The 23087-nt window shown below is 53.8% G+C and overlaps 1 protein-coding gene across 1 annotated transcript in view; it reads right to left on the bottom strand.

Annotated features, from left to right (window-relative positions):
- Positions 1-23087, bottom strand: part of LOC147725804 (histone-lysine N-methyltransferase NSD2-like) — a 262511-nt gene that overhangs the window by 85865 nt on the left and 153559 nt on the right. Inside the window, exon 7 of the mRNA XM_086959981.1 lies at positions 22539-22808. Coding sequence (XP_086816107.1) covers positions 22539-22808 — 270 coding nt within the window. The remainder of the gene's footprint in view (positions 1-22538; positions 22809-23087) is intronic.

The raw sequence follows: 23087 nt of genomic DNA, 5'->3' as shown, positions 1-23087 counted from the left end.
GAATGGGAAGTGAGTTCCAGGTTTTAGCTGCCAGGTAGGAGAAGGATCTTCCTCCCATGGTTGTTTTGTTGATGCGAGGTACAGCAGCAAGGGCTTGGTTGGAAAAGCGTAGCTGGCGGGAGGGGGTGTAGAAGGAAAGTCGTGTGTTGAGGCATTCGGGTCCAAGTTCGTAAAGTGCTTTGTGTGCGTGGGTTAGGAGGCGGAATGTTATCCTCTTATTGACGGGGAGCCAGTGGAGGTTTTCCAGGTGATCAGAAATGTGGTCTTTACGCGGGATGTCAAGTATGAGTCTGGCTGATGCGTTCTGGATGCGTTGGAGTTTTTTCTGAAGTTTTGCGGTGGTACCGGCGTATAGGGTGTTTCCGTAGTCCAGGCGGCTTGTAACCAGTGCGTGGGTAACCGTTTTTCTAGTTTCGGTGGGGATCCAGCGAAATGATTTTTTGAGCATGCGAAGAATGTTTAAGCAAGATGACGAAGCGGCGTTGACTTGTCTGGTCATCGAGAGTGAGGAGTCCAGGATGACGCCCAGGTTTCGTGCGTGGTCCGTCGGGATGGGTGCTTTTCCAAGGGCCTCTGGCCACCAAGAGTCGTCCCAGGCGGAGGGGGAGGTACCTAAGATAAGGACTTCTGTTTTGTCTGAATTCAGTTTCAGACGGCTGTGCTTCATCCACTCGGCTACTTCTTTCATTCCTTCATGTAGGTTGGTTTTGGCGGTGTTAGGGTCTTTGGTGAGTGAGAGGATCAGTTGAGTGTCATCAGCGTAGGAGATGATGTTGAGGTTGTGTTGGCGTGCGATGGCCGCGAGGGGGCTCATGTATACGTTGAAAAGGGTGGGGCTGAGTGAAGATCCTTGTGGTACGCCACAAATGACTTCAGTCGCCTCTGACTTGAAAGGTGGGAGGCAGACTCTCTGAGTTCTTCCGGCAAGGAACGAGGTGATCCATTCCAGTGCTTTTCCTTGGATTCCGATGTTTCTGAGGCGTTGTAGCAGGGTGCTATGACAGACTGTGTCGAAGGCTGCGGAGAGGTCAAGGAGGATGAGGGCGACTGTGTCCCCATTGTCCAGTAGAGTTCGAATGTCGTCTGTTGCTGCGATGAGTGCGGTCTCAGTGCTGTGTTTGGCTCGGAAGCCGGACTGTGAGGAGTCGAGGGATTTGTTGGTTTCGAGGAAGGCGGCGAGCTGGTTGTTGACAGCTTTCTCGATGACTTTGGCCGGGAATGGAAGGAGCGAGATGGGGCGGTAGTTTTTGAGTTCGGTGGGGTCAGCTGTGGGTTTTTTCAGAAGGGCGCTGAGTTTGGCGTGTTTCCAGCTTTCCGGGAAAGTGGCGGAGTTAAGGGAGCAGTTGATGACGTCTCGGAGGTGTGGTGCTATGATGGAGTCTGCTTTGTTGAAGATGTGGTGAGGGCATGGGTCTGTTGGGGATCCTGAGTGGATGGAGTTCATCAGGCGGATGGTGTCCTCAGTGGAGATTGGGTTCCAGTTATTAAGGATGTTCAAGGGGGGTGAAGGTACGGCAGAAGGTTGGGTGGGTTGGTCTCCGGGTTTGTTGTCGAAGCTGTTGTGGATGTCTGCGATTTTGTCGTGGAAGAACGAAGCTAGGGAGTCGCAAAGGGTTTGAGAGGGAGTGATGTCGTTGGAGTTGGCAGTAGGGTTGGTAAAGTCTTTGACGATGTTGAATAATTCCTTGCTGTTGTGGGCGTTGTTGTCTAGTCGGTCTTTGAATGCAGCTTTCTTGGTCGTCCGGATCAGTTGGTGGTGTATGCGGGTGGCGTTTTTGAAGGCGTCCCTGGTGCTGGTGTTCGAGTCTTTTTTCCCAGGGTCTTCTCAAGGGAGCGACAGTTTCTTGGATTTCTTAAGATCATCGTTGAACCTGGGGGCGTTTTTGCTGCCTAGTTGGATTTGACGTTTTTTCAAAGGTGCTAGGTTGTCGGCGATGTTGGTTAGCCATTGAGTGAGGTTAATGGCTGCTTGGTTGGGGTTCGAAGAGTGGGCAGGGGGGTTTTGAAGAAGCGATGAGGAAATCTGGTCGCTGATGATTTTGTTCCAGTTTCTTCGCAGAGTAGGTTGAGGATGGTTGTGGGTTGTGGTCTTTTTGTAGACAAAGTGAACGCAGCTGTGGTCCGTCCAATGGAGAACTGTGGTGTGACTGAAGGAGATATGTTTGCTGGAGGTGAAGATAGGGTCGAGTGTGTGACCAGCGTAGTGAGTGGGGGTATTAACAAGTTGTTTGAGTCCGAGGTTGGCGAGATTTTCCAGAAGGGCGGTGGTGTTGCGGTCGTTGCTTTTTTCCAGGTGAAAATTGAGATCTCCCAATAGAATGTAGTCCTCGGAGGGGAGGGCGTGAGGGGTGATAAAGTCAGTGATGTCTTCACTGAATTGTGCACGGGGTCCTGGTGGCCTGTAGAGGAGGGTGCCTCTGAGTGTGGTCTTGGGGTCGGTGTGGATCTGGAAGTGAAGGTGTTCGGCGCTAGCGAGGTTGACGTCTGAGCTGGTTGAGATGCGGATGGAATTCTTATGGACGATAGCGATGCCTCCTCCTGTTTGGTTGGTGCGGTCTTTTCGGATGATCTTGTAGCCTTCCGGGATGGCAATGGTGATGTCTGGGGCTGAGGAGGCGTTCATCCATGTTTCTGTTAGGAAGGCGACGTCCGGAGAGATGGTGTCTAGTAGATTCCAAAGGTCGATGGCGTGTCTGTGGACCGAGCGGGTGTTGAGCAGGATGCAATTTAGGTGGTTGGTGTCAGATCTCTGTTTGGTGTTAGTGGATGAGGAGTTGGTCTTGGTGCCGTCATACTTGCAGGAGTTGCATGTGAAGGGTCCATGGGTGTGTCCAGGAGCGGCTTGGGCGCAGTTGGGGAGTCGACCGGGGTTAAGGGCTAGGAGGGTGGAGGCGTCGTATGTAATGCGGGTGGGGTGGGTGGGACGGGGGCCAGGGGGTCTGGCGCTGGGCGCGGTCCAGGCGCGGACGGGCGTAGACAGGCTTACCTCTGGCGCACCTTCGGCGCGACTGGGGCGCGTCCGCTGCGCGTGAACGCTGCGCGCAGATGCATCTGTCATAAATGGATAGTGTGGGGGAGGGTCGAGGGAGGGGCAGCAGGGAGGCGGGTGCGTGCTGGGGAGCCTCGCTACGAGGCACAACAAACAAAATGGCCGTATACTGTAAACAAACACCAAATCAGGCGGCCAGTCCGATCAACAATGCACGCAGCAGGTAAACAAAACAATAAGCAAATGCGAGCGCACACTCAATGGCCAATTATTCTGCTAATCAAATGGGCAAAAATGTGCGCGTTCAAATTACATTAAAACTGCTCTGCACTTTAATGAGGTAAATGCTAGCGCACAATACTAATGTTAAAGCGCTATGAAAATTCGGCAAATGCGAGCGCGCTAATAGTTAAAGAGTAATCAGTCACAGGTGAGGCAGTCACAGAGAAATACCAGGCAGCCAGAGCGAGCGCTGCGGAGAGAGGTCAGGGAGCGAGGTGGAGCGACCTCTTCTCACGAGGATCAGGGGGTCACAGAGCTGTGGGCAGCGGGGCAGCCTGAAGGCAGTCCGTGGGAGGGAGGGGCAGCTGGGAGGCGGGTGCGTGCTGGGGAGCCTCGCTACGAGGCACAACAAACAAAATGGCCGTATACTGTAAACAAACACCAAATCAGGCGGCCAGTCCGATCAACAATGCACGCAGCAGGTAAACAAAACAATAAGCAAATGCGAGCGCACACTCAATGGCCAATTATTCTGCTAATCAAATGGGCAAAAATGCGGGCGATCAAATTACATTAAAACTGCTCTGCACTTCAATGAGGTAAATGCTAGCGCACAATACTAATGTTAAAGCCTATGAAAATTCGGCAAATGCGAGCGCGCTAATAGTTAAAGAGTAATCAGTCACAGGTGAGGCAGTCACAGAGAAATACCAGGCAGCCAGAGTGAGCGCTGCGGAGAGCGGTCAGGGAGCGAGGTGGAGCGACCTCTTCTCACGAGGATCCTGCCACTTTCCAGTGGGAGGGGGGCAGGAGCCTTACTCTGATTGGGTAGGGCTCCCCATCCTCAAGATGGCGAGAGAACAAAGTTGTGCTTCACCTCGCTTTCCCCACCTGAGGGGTGGAGTTGGCACAGGCTTGCACACCCTCTTTCCTTCCTTTGTTTTTCCCGCTGTTCTTCCCGCCGTAGTGGGGGTCAGAACCGGGGGGGGGCAGTTGCTGAGTACAGCAAGTGGCCTGGAGAAGCTCACAAAGGCGGCATGCCTTTAAAGCTTCCCCTGCCCATCCTGGGGGTGGGGGAGAGAGACCTAGCACCTCGTCCGAGGATGTGCATTGTTGCAGGCCCAAGAGAGCGGAGGGCTCTCTATCCAGGGGTCCAGCAACATGTCTGCTGGTTGGCAGCCTAGGAAGCCTCTCAGTCCAGACACAGGATGTGGGTTGGTTTCAGGGGGCATCTGAAAGATGCCCTCTGTCATGCATTGTACATTAAATCCCACACTGGCATCAGTGCGGGTTTAATGTGCTGAGAAGTTTGTTACCAAACTTCTCAGTCTTCAGTGTAGCCATTATGGTGCTGTGGAGTTCGTAATGACGACCTCCCAGCACCATATACTCTTAATGGCATCACTGCACTTACAGTGCCCAGGAATGGCCCTGGTACTGTAGGGGCAGAGGGCTCATGTTCCTGTGCCCACACCACTGGCATAGTGCATTCAGCTAGAGGGGTGACTGAGGTATGCCAGGGCAGTGGGTTTGTGGGCTGTTGGACTTGGCCCTTCCTGCTGGGTCATCCCTAAACTTTTTGCCTTTTTCCTCCTATATTTCCTCTGAACTATTTTTGTTGGTTTTGGACTCTGGGCACTTTACCACTGCTGACCAGTGCTAAAGTCCATATGCTCTCCCTGTTGTAAATTGTTACATTGATTGGTTTCCATGTTTGGCTTATTTGGTTTACTATCAGTCCCCAGTCTAGTGCACCAGGAGTGCCAGGGCTTGTAAATACAAATACTGCTAGTGGGCCTGCAGTACTAGTTGTGCCACCCACAGAAGCGGCCTAGTAAAATGTGTCTACGGTCTGCCATTGCAGAACCTGCGTGCAGTCTGGTACTGTCATGCTGACTGCGCAAGTGCACCTACTTGCCTGTCCCTAAACCTTCCCTTAACTTCATATTAATCACCCCTATGGTAGGCCCAAGGGCAGGGTTCTTTGTTAGTGTAAGGTAGAACAAGCATGGATGTGTGTGCCATGTCCTAATAGTGAATTAGAGCCAATTTCGTTTTTCACTATTGTAAGGCTACCTGTTCTCATAGGCCAGAATGGGCTGCTGGAATTATTACACTCAATAATCCCAGCAGGCTCAGGGAACATGGTAGAAAATAAAGTTTAGTATGACTGAACTTAGAATAATAAAATACTTATTTTAGTAAAGTTTATTTAATATCCTGTGTTTGCAAATGCTACTTTTAGAAAGTTAGCATTTGCTTGTCTAACCATTTTAGCCCGCCTCTGCACTTATGTGTATCTGCTGTCTGGGTTCTGTGAGTGACAGGGCTAGGGATGACAGGTGGTGAATAGGGGGATTACACCAGAGTGGGTGGTGGGAATGCCCCTTGACTCTGAATAAGGCTGTGCTCTGCCACCACAATGCTGGCTCCGCCCCCTGGGGAGCGACTGATGACTCTGCCCGACACCTGGACCAGGAAGAGGGAAGACTTGTCAACAAGGTGCTCCTGACTGTACTTGGCCCCACAATGCCGGCTCCACCTCCTGCGGAGCGTCTGCTGCCCTGCCCCACACACTGAAAGCAGAAACCTGTTTTGGCAAAACAAAGTGCCTCAGAGCTGAAGTGAACTATGCAAAGGCCGCCCTGGCCTGAAAGAACAAAAGAAACTTGTTATAAAAGTAGGAGCCCTGCTCCTAACAAATCAGATCCTGTTTGCGCCAAGAAGAAACTCTGCCCGAAGAGAAGGACCTGGGAAAGCTACAAGGAGGACTACTGTCTCTAATCCTGAGAGACTGGCCTGTGGTGGGTGCCTTGCTGCAGAAGGAGAGAAGGACAAAGACTACGGAGACTTTACTTTTATTTCAACGTGTGCCAAACTTCTACAAAGATCTCCAAGGGCTTGCTGGTGAACTTGCCCCCTGAACTGCGCCCCAGGAACATTGGGCGCTACCCCCCCCCAGAAGGAAGAAGCTGCTGCTTGAAGTGGTCTGACCCCCCAGCGCTGATTCAGGGAAGCAGAGTGCGTGAGGAAGCCTCCCCGCACATTCCACGAAGCAGGGTGTCCCCCGTCCCCTGAGCACCGCGACCTCTGCTTGGCCGCACCACAGGAGCAAAGTAAAGCCCAGCTGCACTGGGCCGAGCACTGTCCACTGTGGGGAAAGCATCGCGACGTGAAGAGGACTGACCCTCGCCGCCGTCCGCCTCAAACCCCCACACAACAAGGTACTGTGTCGCCTGAGATTACCTGGGTGCAGTGCGAGTCTCACCCCCATCTAACGACTCGCACCGCCTCTCTGCCCTAAAGATTTGCCCAGTATGCGGAGATCATCCCGCCGTACGAGTCGCACCACTGTTTTAACCTTGCCGAATGTGTACGCGTCTGACGCGGGATGCGTGAGATTTGGTAGGGCTTCGGTGTACGCGTCTCCCGCGAGATGCGTGAGGCTTGGTAGGGCCTACTGCCGGTAATCGTACGGAGCGCACAGGAGCGTTACAGAGGGCCCAGACTTTGAAAACATAGTACCTGGCCCCTAAAAATAGTGCCTAAACATCAGAGAAGGGGTTGTTGGAAGTATTTAACCCCTTCTAGGCCCGACCTTTGCAACTAAGGCCTATATCTGACTGTTGAACATTGTGGAGGTGGTTAACCCTTTAAAAGAACTGAATATTGCATTTTAACGAACTGTGGCATAATCAAAGTAACTGGAACCATTTCTAAGAATCTAAAGACTGTATTGATAAAGCCGGCTTAACAGTTATATAAAAGATATATTTTTACAGAACCAACAGTCTTGTGTCATTGTGTGGTGGGGTAATGAGTTTTTGTGTGTGATATTGCAAATGCTTAACCACATGTGCTCCTGAGATTAGCCTTGACTGCTTGCGCCACACTCCCTAGAGGGTGAGCAGGGGTTATTTCTGGAGAGTCATTTACAACATAATCCTTTGCCCTGACTTAGAGGAAAGGTTTCCTGCTTGTCGCAAGTACATACCTGCGCCAACCAGAGACTTCCAATTCCAACATGGGCATGGCACACAGGGATGTGTGCCATGTCGACTCTCTGTTTAGTTCTGCACCAAGACACTTAGCCTGCAAAGGCAGTGTGTGTGTGTGTCATGGTAAAGGACCTTTAAGGGTGGCACAATAAGTACTGCAGCCCTTAGCGGTCTTCTCTGGTCACAGTGTCCTGGGTACCTGTGGCACCATTTACCAGGGGCTGACCTGTGGCCAGAGATGCCAATTTGGTGTTGGTTTTGGGGAAAGAACACAGGCCCTGGGAGCCTGATTGGCAGGGACCCAGGGCACACCACGAAAAAGTGCATCAGAAATCTATCAAATAAAGCGGGGGGGTTATTGCAAAAGAAGCCCACTTACTCAAACTCGCCTCCCCCACATGAGGGGTGGAGTTGGCAGAGGTGGGGCACTCCTCTCTTCCTCACTTATTTTTTCCGCAGATTCTCCCATCAAAAGTGGGGGTCAGAACCAGTGGGGACCAGTTGCAGAAAGTGGCTTCAGAAAGCTCACAAAAGGCGGTATGACTTTAAAGCTTCCCCTTCATGAACCCTGCCGATTCTGGGGGAGGAGGCTTAGTACCTCGTCCCAGGTTGTGCATTGTTTTAGGCTCCCGAGAACAGCAGGCTCTCGACACAGGGGTCCAGAAACATGTCTGGTGGTGGCAGTTGAAAGCAGCCACTCGGACTGAATACTAGTGGTGTGACGTTTTTCAGAGGGGCATCTCTAAGATGCCCTCTGTGTGCATTTTTCATTAAATCCCACACTGGCATCAGTGGAGTTTAATGTGCTGAGAAGTTTGATACCAAACTTCTCAGTCATCAGTGTAGCCATTATGGTGCTGTGGAGTTCATAATGACAAACTCCAGGCACCATATACTCTTAATGGCAGCACTGCAGTGACAATGTCTAAGAATTGACTTAGACACGGTAGGGGGACAGGGCTCATGCACCTGTACCCTCACCACTGGTATCGGGCACCCAGCTAGAGGGGTGAGTGATCTATGCCAGGGCAGTGGGTTGTAGGCATGGCACACAGGGATGGGCCAGGTCGAATCTTCACTTTGTTCTGCACCAGGACACGCAGCCTGCAAAGGCATTGTGTGAGTGTCAGGGAACAGGACCCCTAAGGGTGGCACAATAAGTGCTGCAGCCCTTAGAGGCCTTCCCAGGTCGCAGTGCCCTGGGTACCTGTGGTACCATTTACCAGGGGCTGGCCTGTAGCCAGAGATGCTAATTGGGTTTTGTTTTCAATTCAGTTTTAGGGAAAGAACATAGGCCCTGGGTACCTGATTAGCAGAAGGCCAGGACACACTCAGTCACAGTACATCAGCGGTTCAGTAAAAAGTGTGGGGAACCATGAAAGAAAGAGGGCACTTTCTCACCTAGTTCATCACTTGGGATTTAAGGTTCAGAGTTTTTGAGCACTTGATTCATCTTCCTCAGACACATGCTGGCTAGAAACACCAACCTTCGTATATGCCGCATACCATGCACTAGTCTTCTCTTTAACTTTACTCGTTTTTATACCTTCAGGCAAAGGCTGTCTGCTCTTTCAGGAAGCTGCTCTCCGGATCCATCGCCTCACTAGGTTCTTTCTGCTGCTTTTGCCCTCTTGGCCAACAGGTCACTCTACTCTCTGCCATCCTCATGCCCTTCCTGTGCTCCTGGCTATAGCAACCGTCCCCTCCTTAAGCCCTCCCAGCTATCTCTTCACTGCCCCACGCTTGCAATGCCTGCTTCCTCCTATGCACCCCTGCAAGATGGCCAGGTGCTGCTCCTGTGTGCTTCCTTCGTTCACGCTCCTCTTTTCCTCCATGTGGTGTGAAAGCTGCTGTAGTCTACCCCCTCCCCAGCCGCTGCCTTCCTCCTCCTGTGGCCCCCTCCCTGTCTACCTCTCTCAACGTCTCCTGCCATCAGCCCCACTCCCAGTCTGCTGCAATCTGCCCACTCCCAGTCTGCTGCAATCTGCCCACTCCCAGTCTGCTGCAATCTGCCCCACTCCCAGTCTGCTGCAATCTGCCCCACTCCCAGTCTGCTGCAATCTGCCCCACTCCCAGTCTGCTGCAATCTGCCCCACTCCCAGTCTGCTGCAATCTGCCCACTCCCAGTCTGCTGCAATCTGCCCCACTCCCAGTCTGCTGCAATCTGCCCACTCCCAGTCTGCTGCAATCTGCCCACTCCCAGTCTGCTGCAATCTGCCCACTCCCAGTCTGCTGCAATCTGCCCACTCCCAGTCTGCTGCAATCTGCCCACTCCCAGTCTGCTGCAATCTGCCCACTCCCAGTCTGCTGCCATCTGCCCACTCCCAGTCTGCTGCCATCTGCCCACTCCCAGTCTCCTGCATTCTGCCCACTCCCAGTCTGCTGCAATCTGCCCACTCCCAGTCTGCTGCAATCTGCCCACTCCCAGTCTGCTGCAATCTGCCCACTCCCAGTCTGCTGCAATCTGCCCACTCCCAGTCTGCTGCAATCTGCCCACTCCCAGTCTGCTGCAATCTGCCCACTCCCAGTCTGCTGCAATCTGCCCACTCCCAGTCTGCTGCAATCTGCCCACTCCCAGTCTGCTGCGATTAGCCCACTCCCAGTCTCCTGCCATCTGCCCAATCCCAGTCTGCTGCATTCTGCCCACTCCGTCTGCTGCATTCTGCCCACTCCCAGTCTGCTGCATTCTGCCCACTCCCAGTCTGCTGCATTCTGCCCACTCCCAGTCTGCTGCATTCTGCCCACTCCCAGTCTGCTGCATTCTGCCCACTCCCAGTCTGCTGCATTCTGCCCACTCCCAGTCTGCTGCATTCTGCCCACTCCCAGTCTGCTGCGATTAGCCCACTCCCAGTCTGCTGCATTCTGCCCACTCCCAGTCTGCTGCATTCTGCCCACTCCCAGTCTGCTGCATTCTGCCCACTCCCAGTCTGCTGCGATTAGCCCACTCCCAGTCTGCTGCGATTAGCCCACTCCCAGTCTGCTGCAATCTGCCCACTCCCAGTCTGCTGCAATCTGCCCACTCCCAGTCTGCTGCAATCTGCCCACTCCCAGTCTGCTGCAATCTGCCCACTCCCAGTCTGCTGCAATCTGCCCACTCCCAGTCTGCTGCAATCTGCCCACTCCCAGTCTGCTGCAATCTGCCCACTCCCAGTCTGCTGCAATCTGCCCACTCCCAGTCTGCTGCAATCTGCCCACTCCCAGTCTGCTGCAATCTGCCCACTCCCAATCTGCTGCAATCTGCCCACCCCCAGTCTGCTGCAATCTGCCCACTCCCAGTCTGCTGCAATCTGCCCACTCCCAGTCTGCTGCAATCTGCCCACTCCCAGTCTGCTGCAATCTGCCCACTCCCAGTCTGCTGCAATCTGCCCACTCCCAGTCTGCTGCAATCTGCCCACTCCCAGTCTGCTGCAATCTGCCCACTCCCAGTCTGCTGCAATCTGCCCACTCCCAGTCTGCTGCAATCTGCCCACTCCCAGTCTGCTGCAATCTGCCCACTCCCAGTCTGCTGCAATCTGCCCACTCCCAGTCTGCTGCCATCTGCCCACTCCCAGTCTCCTGCATTCTTCCCACTCCCAGTCTCCTGCATTCTGCCCACTCCCAGTCTGCTGCAATCTGCCCACTCCCAGTCTGCTGCAATCTGCCCACTCCCAGTCTGCTGCAATCTGCCCACTCCCAGTCTGCTGCAATCTGCCCACTCCCAGTCTGCTGCAATCTGCCCACTCCCAGTCTGCTGCAATCTGCCCACTCCCAGTCTGCTGCAATCTGCCCACTCCCAGTCTGCTGCAATCTGCCCACTCCCAGTCTGCTGCAATCTGCCCACTCCCAGTCTGCTGCAATCTGCCCACTCCCAGTCTGCTGCAATCTGCCCACTCCCAGTCTGCTGCAATCTGCCCACTCCCAGTCTGCTGCAATCTGCCCACTCCCAGTCTGCTGCAATCTGCCCACTCCCAGTCTGCTGCGATCTGCCCACTCCCAGTCTGCTGCGATTAGCCCACTCCCAGTCTGCTGCATTCTGCCCACTCCCAGTCTGCTGCATTCTGCCCACTCCCAGTCTGCTGCATTCTGCCCACTCCCAGTCTGCTGCATTCTGCCCACTCCCAGTCTGCTGCATTCTGCCCACTCCCAGTCTGCTGCATTCTGCCCACTCCGTCTGCTGCGATTAGCCCACTCCCAGTCTGCTGCATTCTGCCCACTCCCAGTCTGCTGCGATTAGCCCACTCCCAGTCTGCTGCAATCTGCCCACTCCCAGTCTGCTGCAATCTGCCCACTCCCAGTCTGCTGCAATCTGCCCACTCCCAGTCTGCTGCAATCTGCCCAGTCTGCTGCAATCTGCCCACTCCCAGTCTGCTGCGATTAGCCCACTCCCAGTCTGCTGCGATTAGCCTACTCCCAGTCTGCTGCGATTAGCCCACTCCCAGTCTGCTGCGATTAGCCCACTCCCAGTCTCCTGCCATCTGCCCACTCCCAGTCTGCTGCAATCTGCCCACTCCCAGTCTGCTGCAATCTGCCCACTCCCAGTCTGCTGCAATCTGCCCACTCCCAGTCTGCTGCAATCTGCCCACTCCCAGTCTGCTGCAATCTGCCCACTCCCAGTCTGCTGCAATCTGCCCACTCCCAGTCTGCTGCAATCTGCCCACTCACAGTCTGCTGCAATCTGCCCACTCACAGTCTGCTGCAATCTGCCCACTCACAGTCTGCTGCAATCTGCCCACTCACAGTCTGCTGCAATCTGCCCACTCACAGTCTGCTGCAATCTGCCCACTCACAGTCTGCTGCAATCTGCCCACTCACAGTCTGCTGCAATCTGCCCACTCACAGTCTGCTGCAATCTGCCCACTCCCAGTCTGCTGCAATCTGCCCACTCCCAGTCTGCTGCAATCTGCCCACTCCCAGTCTGCTGCAATCTGCCCACTCCCAGTCTGCTGCAATCTGCCCACTCCCAGTCTGCTGCATTCTGCCCACTCCCAGTCTGCTGCAATCTGCCCACTCCCAGTCTGCTGCAATCTGCCCACTCCCAGTCTGCTGCAATCTGCCCACTCCCAGTCTGCTGCAATCTGCCCACTCCCAGTCTGCTGCGATTAGCCCACTCCCAGTCTCCTGCCATCTGCCCAATCCCAGTCTGCTGCATTCTGCCCACTCCGTCTGCTGCATTCTGCCCACTCCCAGTCTGCTGCATTCTGCCCACTCCCAGTCTGCTGCATTCTGCCCACTCCCAGTCTGCTGCATTCTGCCCACTCCCAGTCTGCTGCATTCTGCCCACTCCCAGTCTGCTGCATTCTGCCCACTCCCAGTCTGCTGCGATTAGCCCACTCCCAGTCTGCTGCATTCTGCCCACTCCCAGTCTGCTGCATTCTGCCCACTCCCAGTCTGCTGCATTCTGCCCACTCCCAGTCTGCTGCGATTAGCCCACTCCCAGTCTGCTGCGATTAGCCCACTCCCAGTCTGCTGCAATCTGCCCACTCCCAGTCTGCTGCAATCTGCCCACTCCCAGTCTGCTGCAATCTGCCCACTCCCAGTCTGCTGCAATCTGCCCACTCCCAGTCTGCTGCAATCTGCCCACTCCCAGTCTGCTGCAATCTGCCCACTCCCAGTCTGCTGCAATCTGCCCACTCCCAGTCTGCTGTAATCTGCCCACTCCCAGTCTGCTGCAATCTGCCCACTCCCAGTCTGCTGCAATCTGCCCACTCCCAGTCTGCTGCAATCTGCCCACTCCCAGTCTGCTGCAATCTGCCCACTCCCAATCTGCTGCAATCTGCCCACTCCCAGTCTGCTGCAATCTGCCCACTCCCAGTCTGCTGCAATCTGCCCACTCCCAGTCTGCTGCAATCTGCCCACTCCCAGTCTGCTGCAATCTGCCCACTCCCAGTCTGCTGCAATCTGCCCACTCCCAGTCTGCTGCAATCTGCCCACTCCCAGTCTGCTGCAATCTGCCCACTCCCAGTCTGCTGCAATCTGCCCACTCCTAGTCTGCTGAAATCTGCCCACTTCTAGTCTGCTGCAATCTGCCCACTCCCAGTCTGCTGCGATTAGCCCACTCCCAGTCTGCTGCAATCTGCCCACTCCCAGTCTGCTGCAATCTGCCCACTCCCCTGCTGCAATCTGCCCACTCCCAGTCTGCTGCAATCTGCCCACTCCCAGTCTGCTGCATTCTGCCCACTCCCAGTCTGCTGCATTCTGCCCACTCCCAGTCTGCTGCATTCTGCCCACTCCCAGTCTGCTGCAGTCTGCTGCAATCTGCCCACTCCCAGTCTGCTGCGATTAGCCCACTCCCAGTCTGCTGCAATCTGCCCACTCCCAGTCTGCTGCAATCTGCCCACTCCCAGTCTGCTGCAATCTGCCCACTCCCAGTCTGCTGCAATCTGCCCACTCCCAGTCTGCTGCATTCTGCCCACTCCCAGTCTGCTGCATTCTGCCCACTCCCAGTCTGCTGCAATCTGCCCACTCCCAGTCTGCTGCAATCTGCCCACTCCCAGTCTGCTGCAATCTGCCCACTCCCAGTCTGCTGCATTCTGCCCACTCCCAGTCAGCTGCAGTCTGCTGCATTCTGCCCACTCCCAGTCAGCTGCAGTCTGCTGCAATCTGCCCACTCCCAGTCTGCTGCGATTAGCCCACTCCCAGTCTGCTGCAATCTGCCCACTCCCAGTCTGCTGCAATCTGCCCACTCCCAGTCTGCTGCAATCTGCCCACTCCCAGTCTGCTGCAATCTGCCCACTCCCAGTCTGCTGCAGTCTGCTGCAATCTGCCCACTCCCAGTCTGCTGCATTCTGCCCACTCCCAGTCTGCTGCAATCTGCCCACTCACAGTCTGCTGCAATCTGCCCACTCACAGTCTGCTGCAATCTGCCCACTCACAGTCTGCTGCAATCTGCCCACTCACAGTCTGCTGCAATCTGCCCACTCCCAGTCTGCTGCAATCTGCCCACTCCCAGTCTGCTGCAATCTGCCCACTCCCAGTCTGCTGCAATCTGCCCACTCCCAGTCTGCTGCAATCTGCCCACTCCCAGTCTGCTGCAATCTGCCCACTCCCAGTCTGCTGCAATCTGCCCACTCACAGTCTGCTGCAATCTGCCCACTCCCAGTCTGCTGCAATCTGCCCACTCCCAGTCTGCTGCGATTAGCCCACTCCCAGTCTGCTGCAATCTGCCCACTCCCAGTCGGCTGCAATCTGCCCACTCCCAGTCGGCTGCAATCTGCCCACTCCCAGTCTGCTGCAATCTGCCCACTCCCAGTCTGCTGCAATCTGCCCACTCCCAGTCTGCTGCAATCTGCCCACTCCCAGTCTGCTGCAATCTGCCCACTCCCAGTCTGCTGCAATCTGCCCACTCCCAGTCTGCTGCAATCTGCCCACTCCCAGTCTGCTGCAATCTGCCCACTCCCAGTCTGCTGCAATCTGCCCACTCCCAGTCTGCTGCAATCTGCCCACTCCCAGTCTGCTGCAATCTGCCCACTCCCAGTCTGCTGCATTCTGCCCACTCCCAGTCTGCTGCATTCTGCCCACTCCCAGTCTGCTGCATTCTGCCCACTCCCAGTCTGCTGCAGTCTGCTGCAATCTGCCCACTCCCAGTCTGCTGCAATCTGCCCACTCCCAGTCTGCTGCGATTAGCCCACTCCCAGTCTGCTGCAATCTGCCCACTCCCAGTCTGCTGCAATCTGCCCACTCCCAGTCTGCTGCAATCTGCCCACTCCCAGTCTGCTGCAATCTGCCCACTCCCAGTCTGCTGCAATCTGCCCACTCCCAGTCTGCTGCAGTCTGCTGCAATCTGCCCACTCCCAGTCTGCTGCAATCTGCCCACTCCCAGTCTGCTGCGATTAGCCCACTCCCAGTCTGCTGCAATCTGCCCACTCCCAGTCTGCTGCAATCTGCCCACTCCCAGTCTGCTGCAATCTGCCCACTCCCAGTCTGCTGCAATCTGCCCACTCCCAGTCTGCTGCAATCGGCCCACTCCCAGTCTGCTGCAATCGGCCCACTCCCAGTCTGCTGCAATCGGCCCACTCCCAGTCTGCTGCATTCTGCCCACTCCCAGTCTGCTGCATTCTGCCCACTCCCAGTCTGCTGCATTCTGCCCACTCCCAGTCTGCTGCATTCTGCCCACTCCCAGTCTGCTGCGATTAGCCCACTCCCAGTCTGCTGCAATCTGCCCACTCCCAGTCTGCTGCAATCTGCCCACTCCCAGTCTGCTGCAATCTGCCCACTCCCAGTCTGCTGCAATCTGCCCACTCCCAGTCTGCTGCAATCTGCCCACTCCCAGTCTGCTGCAATCTGCCCACTCCCAGTCTGCTGCAATCTGCCCACTCCCAGTCTGCTGCAATCTGCCCACTCCCAGTCTGCTGCAATCTGCCCACTCCGTCTGCTGCGATTAGCCCACTCCCAGTCTGCTGCAATCTGCCCACTCCCAGTCGGCTGCAATCTGCCCACTCCCAGTCGGCTGCAATCTGCCCACTCCCAGTCTGCTGCAATCTGCCCACTCCCAGTCTGCTGCAATCTGCCCACTCCCAGTCTGCTGCAATCTGCCCACTCCCAGTCTGCTGCAATCTGCCCACTCCCAGTCTGCTGCGATCTGCCCACTCCTTGCAGACAATCGCAGTCTATTGTGATAAGTTGAGGTCGCCAAATCATTAGACCTCAGAAGCCTGATCATAAAGTTCAAAAAGAACAATTGATCGACAGAATGCAGAACAATGTCATACATTCACCTCAGTACAGAGATCTGGGCCTAAATCCATCGTTGTTTTGCTCACCATGCCATTCCAGTTTGACCCAGCCAAATGCAAATCAGTCTTGACCCTGTGCCTCATGGGAACAGTCCAGCCCGAAATGCCAGGCCATGCCTTCCCTGGACCAGAAACAAGCATCCTAGGACCGGTTTCGGGCTTTCAGCCCTCGTCAGGCAGGATAGCTTGACTCCACTGGCATGGAGAGCACAGGACCCACGTCTGAGCATACCCGTCCCACTCGGGGTGACAAATGCAAAAAGAACAATTGATGGACAGGATGTAGAACAAACTGGGGTGAGCAAAAAAATGATGGATTTAAGCCAGATCTCTTGACTGGGGGTGAATGTTTTGATTTGTTCTGCATTCCGTCCATCAATTGTGTCTCTTTTGATCATAAAGTTCAGCTGCCTGGGCTCTGGCGCCGGAGGGTCCCCGGCTCTGCGTCAGAGGTACCAGCAAGAGGAACCCCCCCACTGCCGTAGAGTTCCCACTCAGGTCGGTGTCCACTCCTCGCAGGTATTCTGCTAGGAGGTGGACTTTGTGAAATATCGCTTACGGCCAAATGCTCAGAGTTAACGTAAACAACTGTGGTCAGCGAGTTCTGCCCGGTTTCTGTCGATAGAACGCAGCAGTCATGTTGCCTGTGTGAATAAGGACCACCTTGCACTGAACGTAAGTGAGAGACGACTTGATGCTAGCTGGACAGCCAGTAGTTTCAGGTAGTTGATCTGGAAACCCTGTTAATGGAGGGTCCACATGAGCTGCTCAGTCAAGTCGTTAGAGTGAGCCCCCCACCCAGTAAGGTAAGCATCCGTTGTGATGTCAGCTGCGGTACTGGGTCGAGACAGGGTCTACCATATAATGGATTGGTGGTGTTCCACCACTGCAGGCAGCAATCAGTGTGACCTCACATCAACACTAGATCCTTCCAGCGACCCTCTCCTTGTGCCACAGTGCCCCTAGCCACTCTCGCAACAGGGCCATGTGTAAACTGGTGTGGAGAACTATGGAGATGAATAAAGCAATCATGCCAAGAAGTCAGATGAGGGCCCATACAGTTAGTTGGTGATCTGCCAAAAAAGAGGGAGCAACATTTGGAAGGCAAACAAGGAGATGATGGACGGAGCGCTGAAACTTTTCAGACACTCACCCCCAGTCAAAGATTTGGGTTGAATCCATCATCGTTCTTTAGCTCACTTCACCACCCCAGTTCAGACATGGCCATATGCAAATCAGTCTGACCCTCATGGGAACAGTCCAGCCCGAACTGCCAAGCCATGTCTTCCCTGGACCGGAAACAAGCATCCTATCCTGGGACCGGTTTTGGGGTAACACCCTTTATCAGCCAGGCTAGCTTGAATCCAGTGGCAATGTGAGCAAGGGACCCAGGTCTGGGCATACCCTGCCGACTTAGAGTGAACAAAGCAAACACAAGGAGACGATGGATGGAGCGCTGAAACTTTTCAAGACTGATTTGCTTATAGCTGGGTCTGAACTGAGGTGGCGAAGTGAGGTAAAGAACGATGATGGATTCAACCCAGATCTGTGACTGGGGTGGGTGTCTGAAAAGTCCCAGTGCTCCGTCCATCATCTCCTTGTGCTTGCTTATCAACATTTTGAAAGCCTGGATGTGTGCCAGGCTGAGGTAGGCCCCGAGACTGAACCGAGGATTGCTTTAGGAAGTCTGGATTTGGAGGGACTGGAGGTGGGATTTGCCTATGTTGATGGCAAAACCCAGATCATGCAGCAGGTTGGTGGCACAAGACACAGCTGTTGGGTTGTACTGCTGATCAGCCAGTCGTCCAATTAAGGGAAGATATTGATGCCGTTCCTCCGGAGGAGAGTGGCGACCATGCCAAACAGTTTGTAAACGCCCTTGCGGCAGTCGTTACCTTGAAGGGAAGAACTCTGAACTGGTAATGCGGACCACTTACCACAAACCGGACGTACCAGTAAAATGCAAGGTGGGTGGGCAAGTAGAAATAGGCATCCTCTGGGCCAGGAGCAGTCATGAACTCGCCTATCTGTGGGACAGGGAAGGCATCCTGGAGTGTCACTGTGTGAAGGTGCTCTAACAGGATGTATTCTTTGAGGGGCCTAAGGTCGAGAATGGGTCAGAGGGACTCATCCTTCTTACTCCCTTGCGGCTGTGGTGGAGCGGCACAGATTCTATGGCGCCTTGGTGAATGAGTCCCTCTACATCGCCTAGAGGCGGCACGGGTGCTCTCGGGAGAGGGTGTGTCTGCATGGCTTGGTGGGGTTGGGGCGAGTTATAGGCAGTATCCCAGCCTGATGGCAGACAGAACCCACTGATCAGAGGTGATCTCGCACCAATGGGCGAGAAGTGTGAAATGGTGGGGGATGGGGGGATGGGAGGGGGAAGAGCGAGTCACTGTTTAGTATTGGCAGCTAACTCTACCCCTCTACCTCTGAAGTTATTGCTCTTGTAAACTCCTCTATTGAAACCCTACGAGGACGTCTGTTGGTGGTGCTGCCTCTGACAAGAGGTCGATGCCTCAGGGGAGGGGGTTTTGGAGCCCCCTCTATATCTGGACTGTCAAAAGGACCCCTGTGAAGGAGGAGTCTGGAGGCTCTCATTGCGTTCACTGTGTCCGTGTCCTTTTCGATCTTTTCCAGCATCTCATCAACCTGTGGTCCGAAGAGCTGCTCTCATCGAAGAGAAGGTTGAGGAGATGCTGTTTTATCTCTGGTTTGAAACCAGGGACACACAATCTGCTCTGTCTTCCGAGACAAGCTTGTGTCTTTGCTTCCGGTACTCATCTGGGAGATGCTGAACGAGTTCTTTCATCTTATCCCAGTGAGCATGACCATAGTGTGAGAGCTGGCAGATCTGCAGTGGTTTGTTGTTTGGGTAGCAACATGTCTACTCTTTCCAGCCGAGAGGCATCCGTCACCGGTGCCCTGTGCATTAGCGCGTTTTTGCACCATATGTACCACCACGGAGTCAAATGGCAGCTGATCCCGAATGTACAGTGGGTCAGAGGGTAAAGCCTTGGTTCCCAAGGGGTTACAAGTCTAGCCTTTACAAAGGCTATAAAGGTATCGAGTATGGTTCCCAGCATAGAAGAGGAGAGTTTCTCAATGAGAAGTCCTCATCCTCTCGATCCTTGTGAAGGTATACCTTGTGAAGGCGGCAGCTCTGCTTATAACCTTGTGGTCCAAGGTGGTGTCCTGAGGGGTGTTGGCTTTGTGGGAGCAGAGGTCTTTATCTGTGTCTGCAGGCGGGTCGATTGTGCATGTGGAACAAGGGGACACACTGGCTACCTCCGCCATAAGAGGAGCAAGGAGTTCCATCTGGTGCGTGTGAGTGAGGACACTGCGGTGGAGTAGGAAGAGGAGGAGGGAGAGGAACAAGTAGGAGGAGGAAGAGGAATAAGAGTAGGAGGAGGGAGAGGAAGAAGAGTAGGAGGAGGAGGAAGAGGAAGAGGAAGAAGAGTAGGAGGAGGAGGAAGAGGAAGAAGAGTAGGAGGAGGAAGAGGAAGAGGAGGAGGAGGAAGAGGAAGAAGAGTAAGAGGAGGAGGAAGAGGAAGAAGAGTAGGCGGAGGAGGAAGAGGAAGAAGAGTAAGAGGAAGAAGAGTAGGAGGAGGAAGAGGAAGAAGAGTAAGAGGAGGAGGAAGAGGAAGAAGAGGAAGAGGAGGAAGAGGAAGGAGATGGAGGTGGTGGTGGTGGCACAGGGTGCTGAGGCGCTGCTGGGGTAGCGCCTTTACCGATCTTTCCTTTGTCCTCTCTGAGGGTAGATGGCAAGAAGCAGTTACTTGGCATCAAGCTTCTCCTGAATCCGAAGCAGGGTGGGTTGATCCTGGTCCTCAGACGGAGGACGCTTGTCCAAACCCACAAGCGGAAAGAAACAATCTAACAATGGAGCCCATGCCCATTACCAGAAAGAACAAGCATTTACAATGCAATGGTCTCAGCATTATTAAAGGTAGAGCTGTTGGCATTGCTCATGATTTTTTTTTTTTTATCATAAATAAATGGCATTGTCATTTACAATGCCAATAGCTTAATCGCTCGCAAATGCATGACCTATTGCATTTACACCCACACATAGCCACACACACAAAGCCACACACACACACACACACACACACACACACACACACACATACAGAGCCACCCACACAGAGTCATTCACATAGAGCCACCTACAGAGCCACCCTCACAGACAGAGCCACCCACACATAGAGCCACCTACAAAAAAATCTATCCACACATATTGTACTAGATTATATTGTGCTCATTGATTCTCCCTGATTGTGCCGCTACCTGTGCCCCAACCCTGTGGCGATTTTGGCTCGCTGCCATTTTGTGTGATCTGTTGTTGTTGTTGGTACCTCCCTACCCGGATCTCCGCCCCGCTTCCCGCCTCCCAGCTGACCCTCCCTCGCCCCTCCCCCTTCCCATATCCCAATATGACAGATGTTTGTGCGCGCAGCGTTCACGCGCAGCGATCGCGCCCCAGTCGCGCCGAAGGTGCGCCAAAGGTAAGCCCGTCCGCGCCTGGACCGCGCCCAGCGCCAGACCCCCTGGCCCCCGCAAACCACACTCCACCCTCATAACGTATGACGCCGCCACCCTCCTAGCCCTTAAACCCGGACGCACACCACAATGCTACGAAGCTGCCCCAGGACGTACCCACGGTCCCTTCGCCTGCCACTCCTGCAAATTTACCAGCATCAAGACCCACACCAAATCCACGACCTCCAAACACAGCTCCGACTCTAACCACCTGAAATGCATCCTGCTAAACACCCGCTCGATCCACAAACACTCCACAGAACTCTGAGACCTACTCGACACTGCGTCACAGGACATCGCCTTCCTCACAGAAACCTGGATGAACGCATCATCAGCACCAGACATCGCCATAGCCATCCCGGACGCGTACAAGATCATCCGAAAAGACCGTACCAACCAAACAGGAGGCGGCATTGCCATCGTTCATAAAAACACCATCAGAATCACGACCAGCTTCGACGACTACCTTGCAACCGCCGAACACCTACACTTCCAGATCCACACCGACCCCAGGACCACACTTAGAGGCACCCTCATCTACAGACCACCAGGAACCCGTAAACAATTCTGCGAAGACATCACTGACTTCATCAGCCCACATGCCCTCCCCTTCGAGAACTACATTCTACTGGGAGACTTCAACTTCCACCTAGAAAAGAAAAACGACTGCAACACCTCCACCCTTCTGGACAACCTGGCTAATCTCGGACTCAAACAACTTGTTGACACCCCCACCCACTTAGCCGGACACACGCTCGACCCAATCTTCACCTCCAGCAAACACATCTCTTTCGATCACACAACAGCTCTCCATTGGACGGACCACAGCTGTGTTCACTTCAGCTACAAAACTACCACGACTCACAACCCCCCACTACCTATTCCTCAAAGAAACTGGAACAAAATCACCATCGACCAACTCATCACATCGGTCAACCAAAAACCCTCCAGCCCTCTCATCGGACCCAAACGAAACTGCCACCAAACTCAAACAATGGATCACCCACAGCAATCTCAGATAAATTCCAGCACAGAATTGGCAGCGACTCATCAGAAACAAGGTTCTGCAAACATTAGGCACAGGCTTTGAGTGAGTCACCAACTAGAACTGCTTGTTGTATCGTAAGCGGGACTTGAAGTTCACTGTGAACAGCAGGAGCAGAGGGGGCAAAGGTCAGGATCAAACCAGGACCACTCTGCAGGGAGAGATTCCTGAAACACACTTACTATACTCACTAAAAAAAGGCCTTGCTCGATACCTGGATAAGCATGAAATGAGTGGTGCAGTGACGCACGCATAAGGGGCAGCTTGCACGAGTGAACACAGATTATAAGCCGCCTTGATTATTGCAACGGTCTTCTGGCAGGTGCAATGAGGAGGTTTTGGATCGTCTACAGGTGGTGCAAAATACAGCAGCCAGGCTGGTGCTAAATGCACCCCCCAGGACCCCCTCAAAACCATTACTTCACAAACTCCACTGGTTGCCAATACGCCTACGAGTGAAATTTAAGACCTGTTGCATCATTCACAAGGGCCTCAATCAATTGGGACCAGAATACCTTGCCAGATAATTTGTTCCCTACGTCCCTTCCCGGGCCCTTAGATCCAGTGACCAGTTGTTACTAAGTGTCCCTAAAATAACCAAATCAAGGCTAGGTGGCAGGGCTCTGTCCGTAGTAGGCCCCAGTCTTTGGAATTCACTCCCGCTTTCATTAAGACAATGCCATAACCACCTCCAATTCAGGACATTTTTGAAAACTTTTCTGTTTAGTTCATTCTAACCATCACTTGCTGGTTCATAGGAGCTTCACTGTATTTAATTTGCATTGCTTCCATCATCAGTTCATACCGGTTGTCTTTAGCGCGGAGATACCCCTTCGGGAGTTTATTCATAGCGCTATATAAACCCGCAAATAAAACAGAGAAGAGAGATCCAGGGGGCGCCTGGCTAGAACAAGCTGTTGTGCGAATGCTCCTTATAACACTTCTCAAAGCATATAAAATAGATCCTCTGGGTGGAGAACTCGGAGACCCTGGGGTTGACGAACAGATAAACACAGACTTGACTAGCATACCTTTCGAATGTCTCTCGTGGCCACCAGGCCCCACCCCTTGCCTTCGGTTCTGATAACTCTGGTGTCTGGATACTGGAGGTTAGAGAAGCTACGGTTCTGACAGCGCTCGCCGGACGGACACACTTGGGGATGACATTCGTACATCAGCATTCGGTTTATGCACTCAGAATCGAACCCACAGGGATTCTCAGATGTCGGCTTGCAGTTACACTTCGGGATCTGGGAAATGTCCACTGAAGGGCGATGAACTTTACCGCAACGTCTATTCCGCTGTAGAAACAAAATAAAGACTATTGTTAGTTTTTAAATTATATTTGAACATTTTAGTTTACTATGTTTACTATATGCACAGATTCATACATCTCTGGCACTAAGTACAACTCGTTTCAGAAATACTTCCTCTACACAGGTTGTAGGGAGCCGGTCTGTAGATGGTATGCCACTGCGAGGTTATACCGTGCACAGAGTCCAGAGATTCCCCAGAAGAGTACAGGGCTTAATGTAACCCCAAAGTGCTCTATTAGTGGTAGTGTGGGTGAGCAGCCTTAG

The sequence above is a fragment of the Lissotriton vulgaris genome, chromosome 3_1 (assembly GCF_964263255.1).
Source record: "Lissotriton vulgaris chromosome 3_1, aLisVul1.2, whole genome shotgun sequence".
Classification (NCBI taxonomy): domain Eukaryota; kingdom Metazoa; phylum Chordata; class Amphibia; order Caudata; family Salamandridae; genus Lissotriton; species Lissotriton vulgaris.
This window is presented reverse-complemented; position numbering and strand designations above follow the sequence as displayed.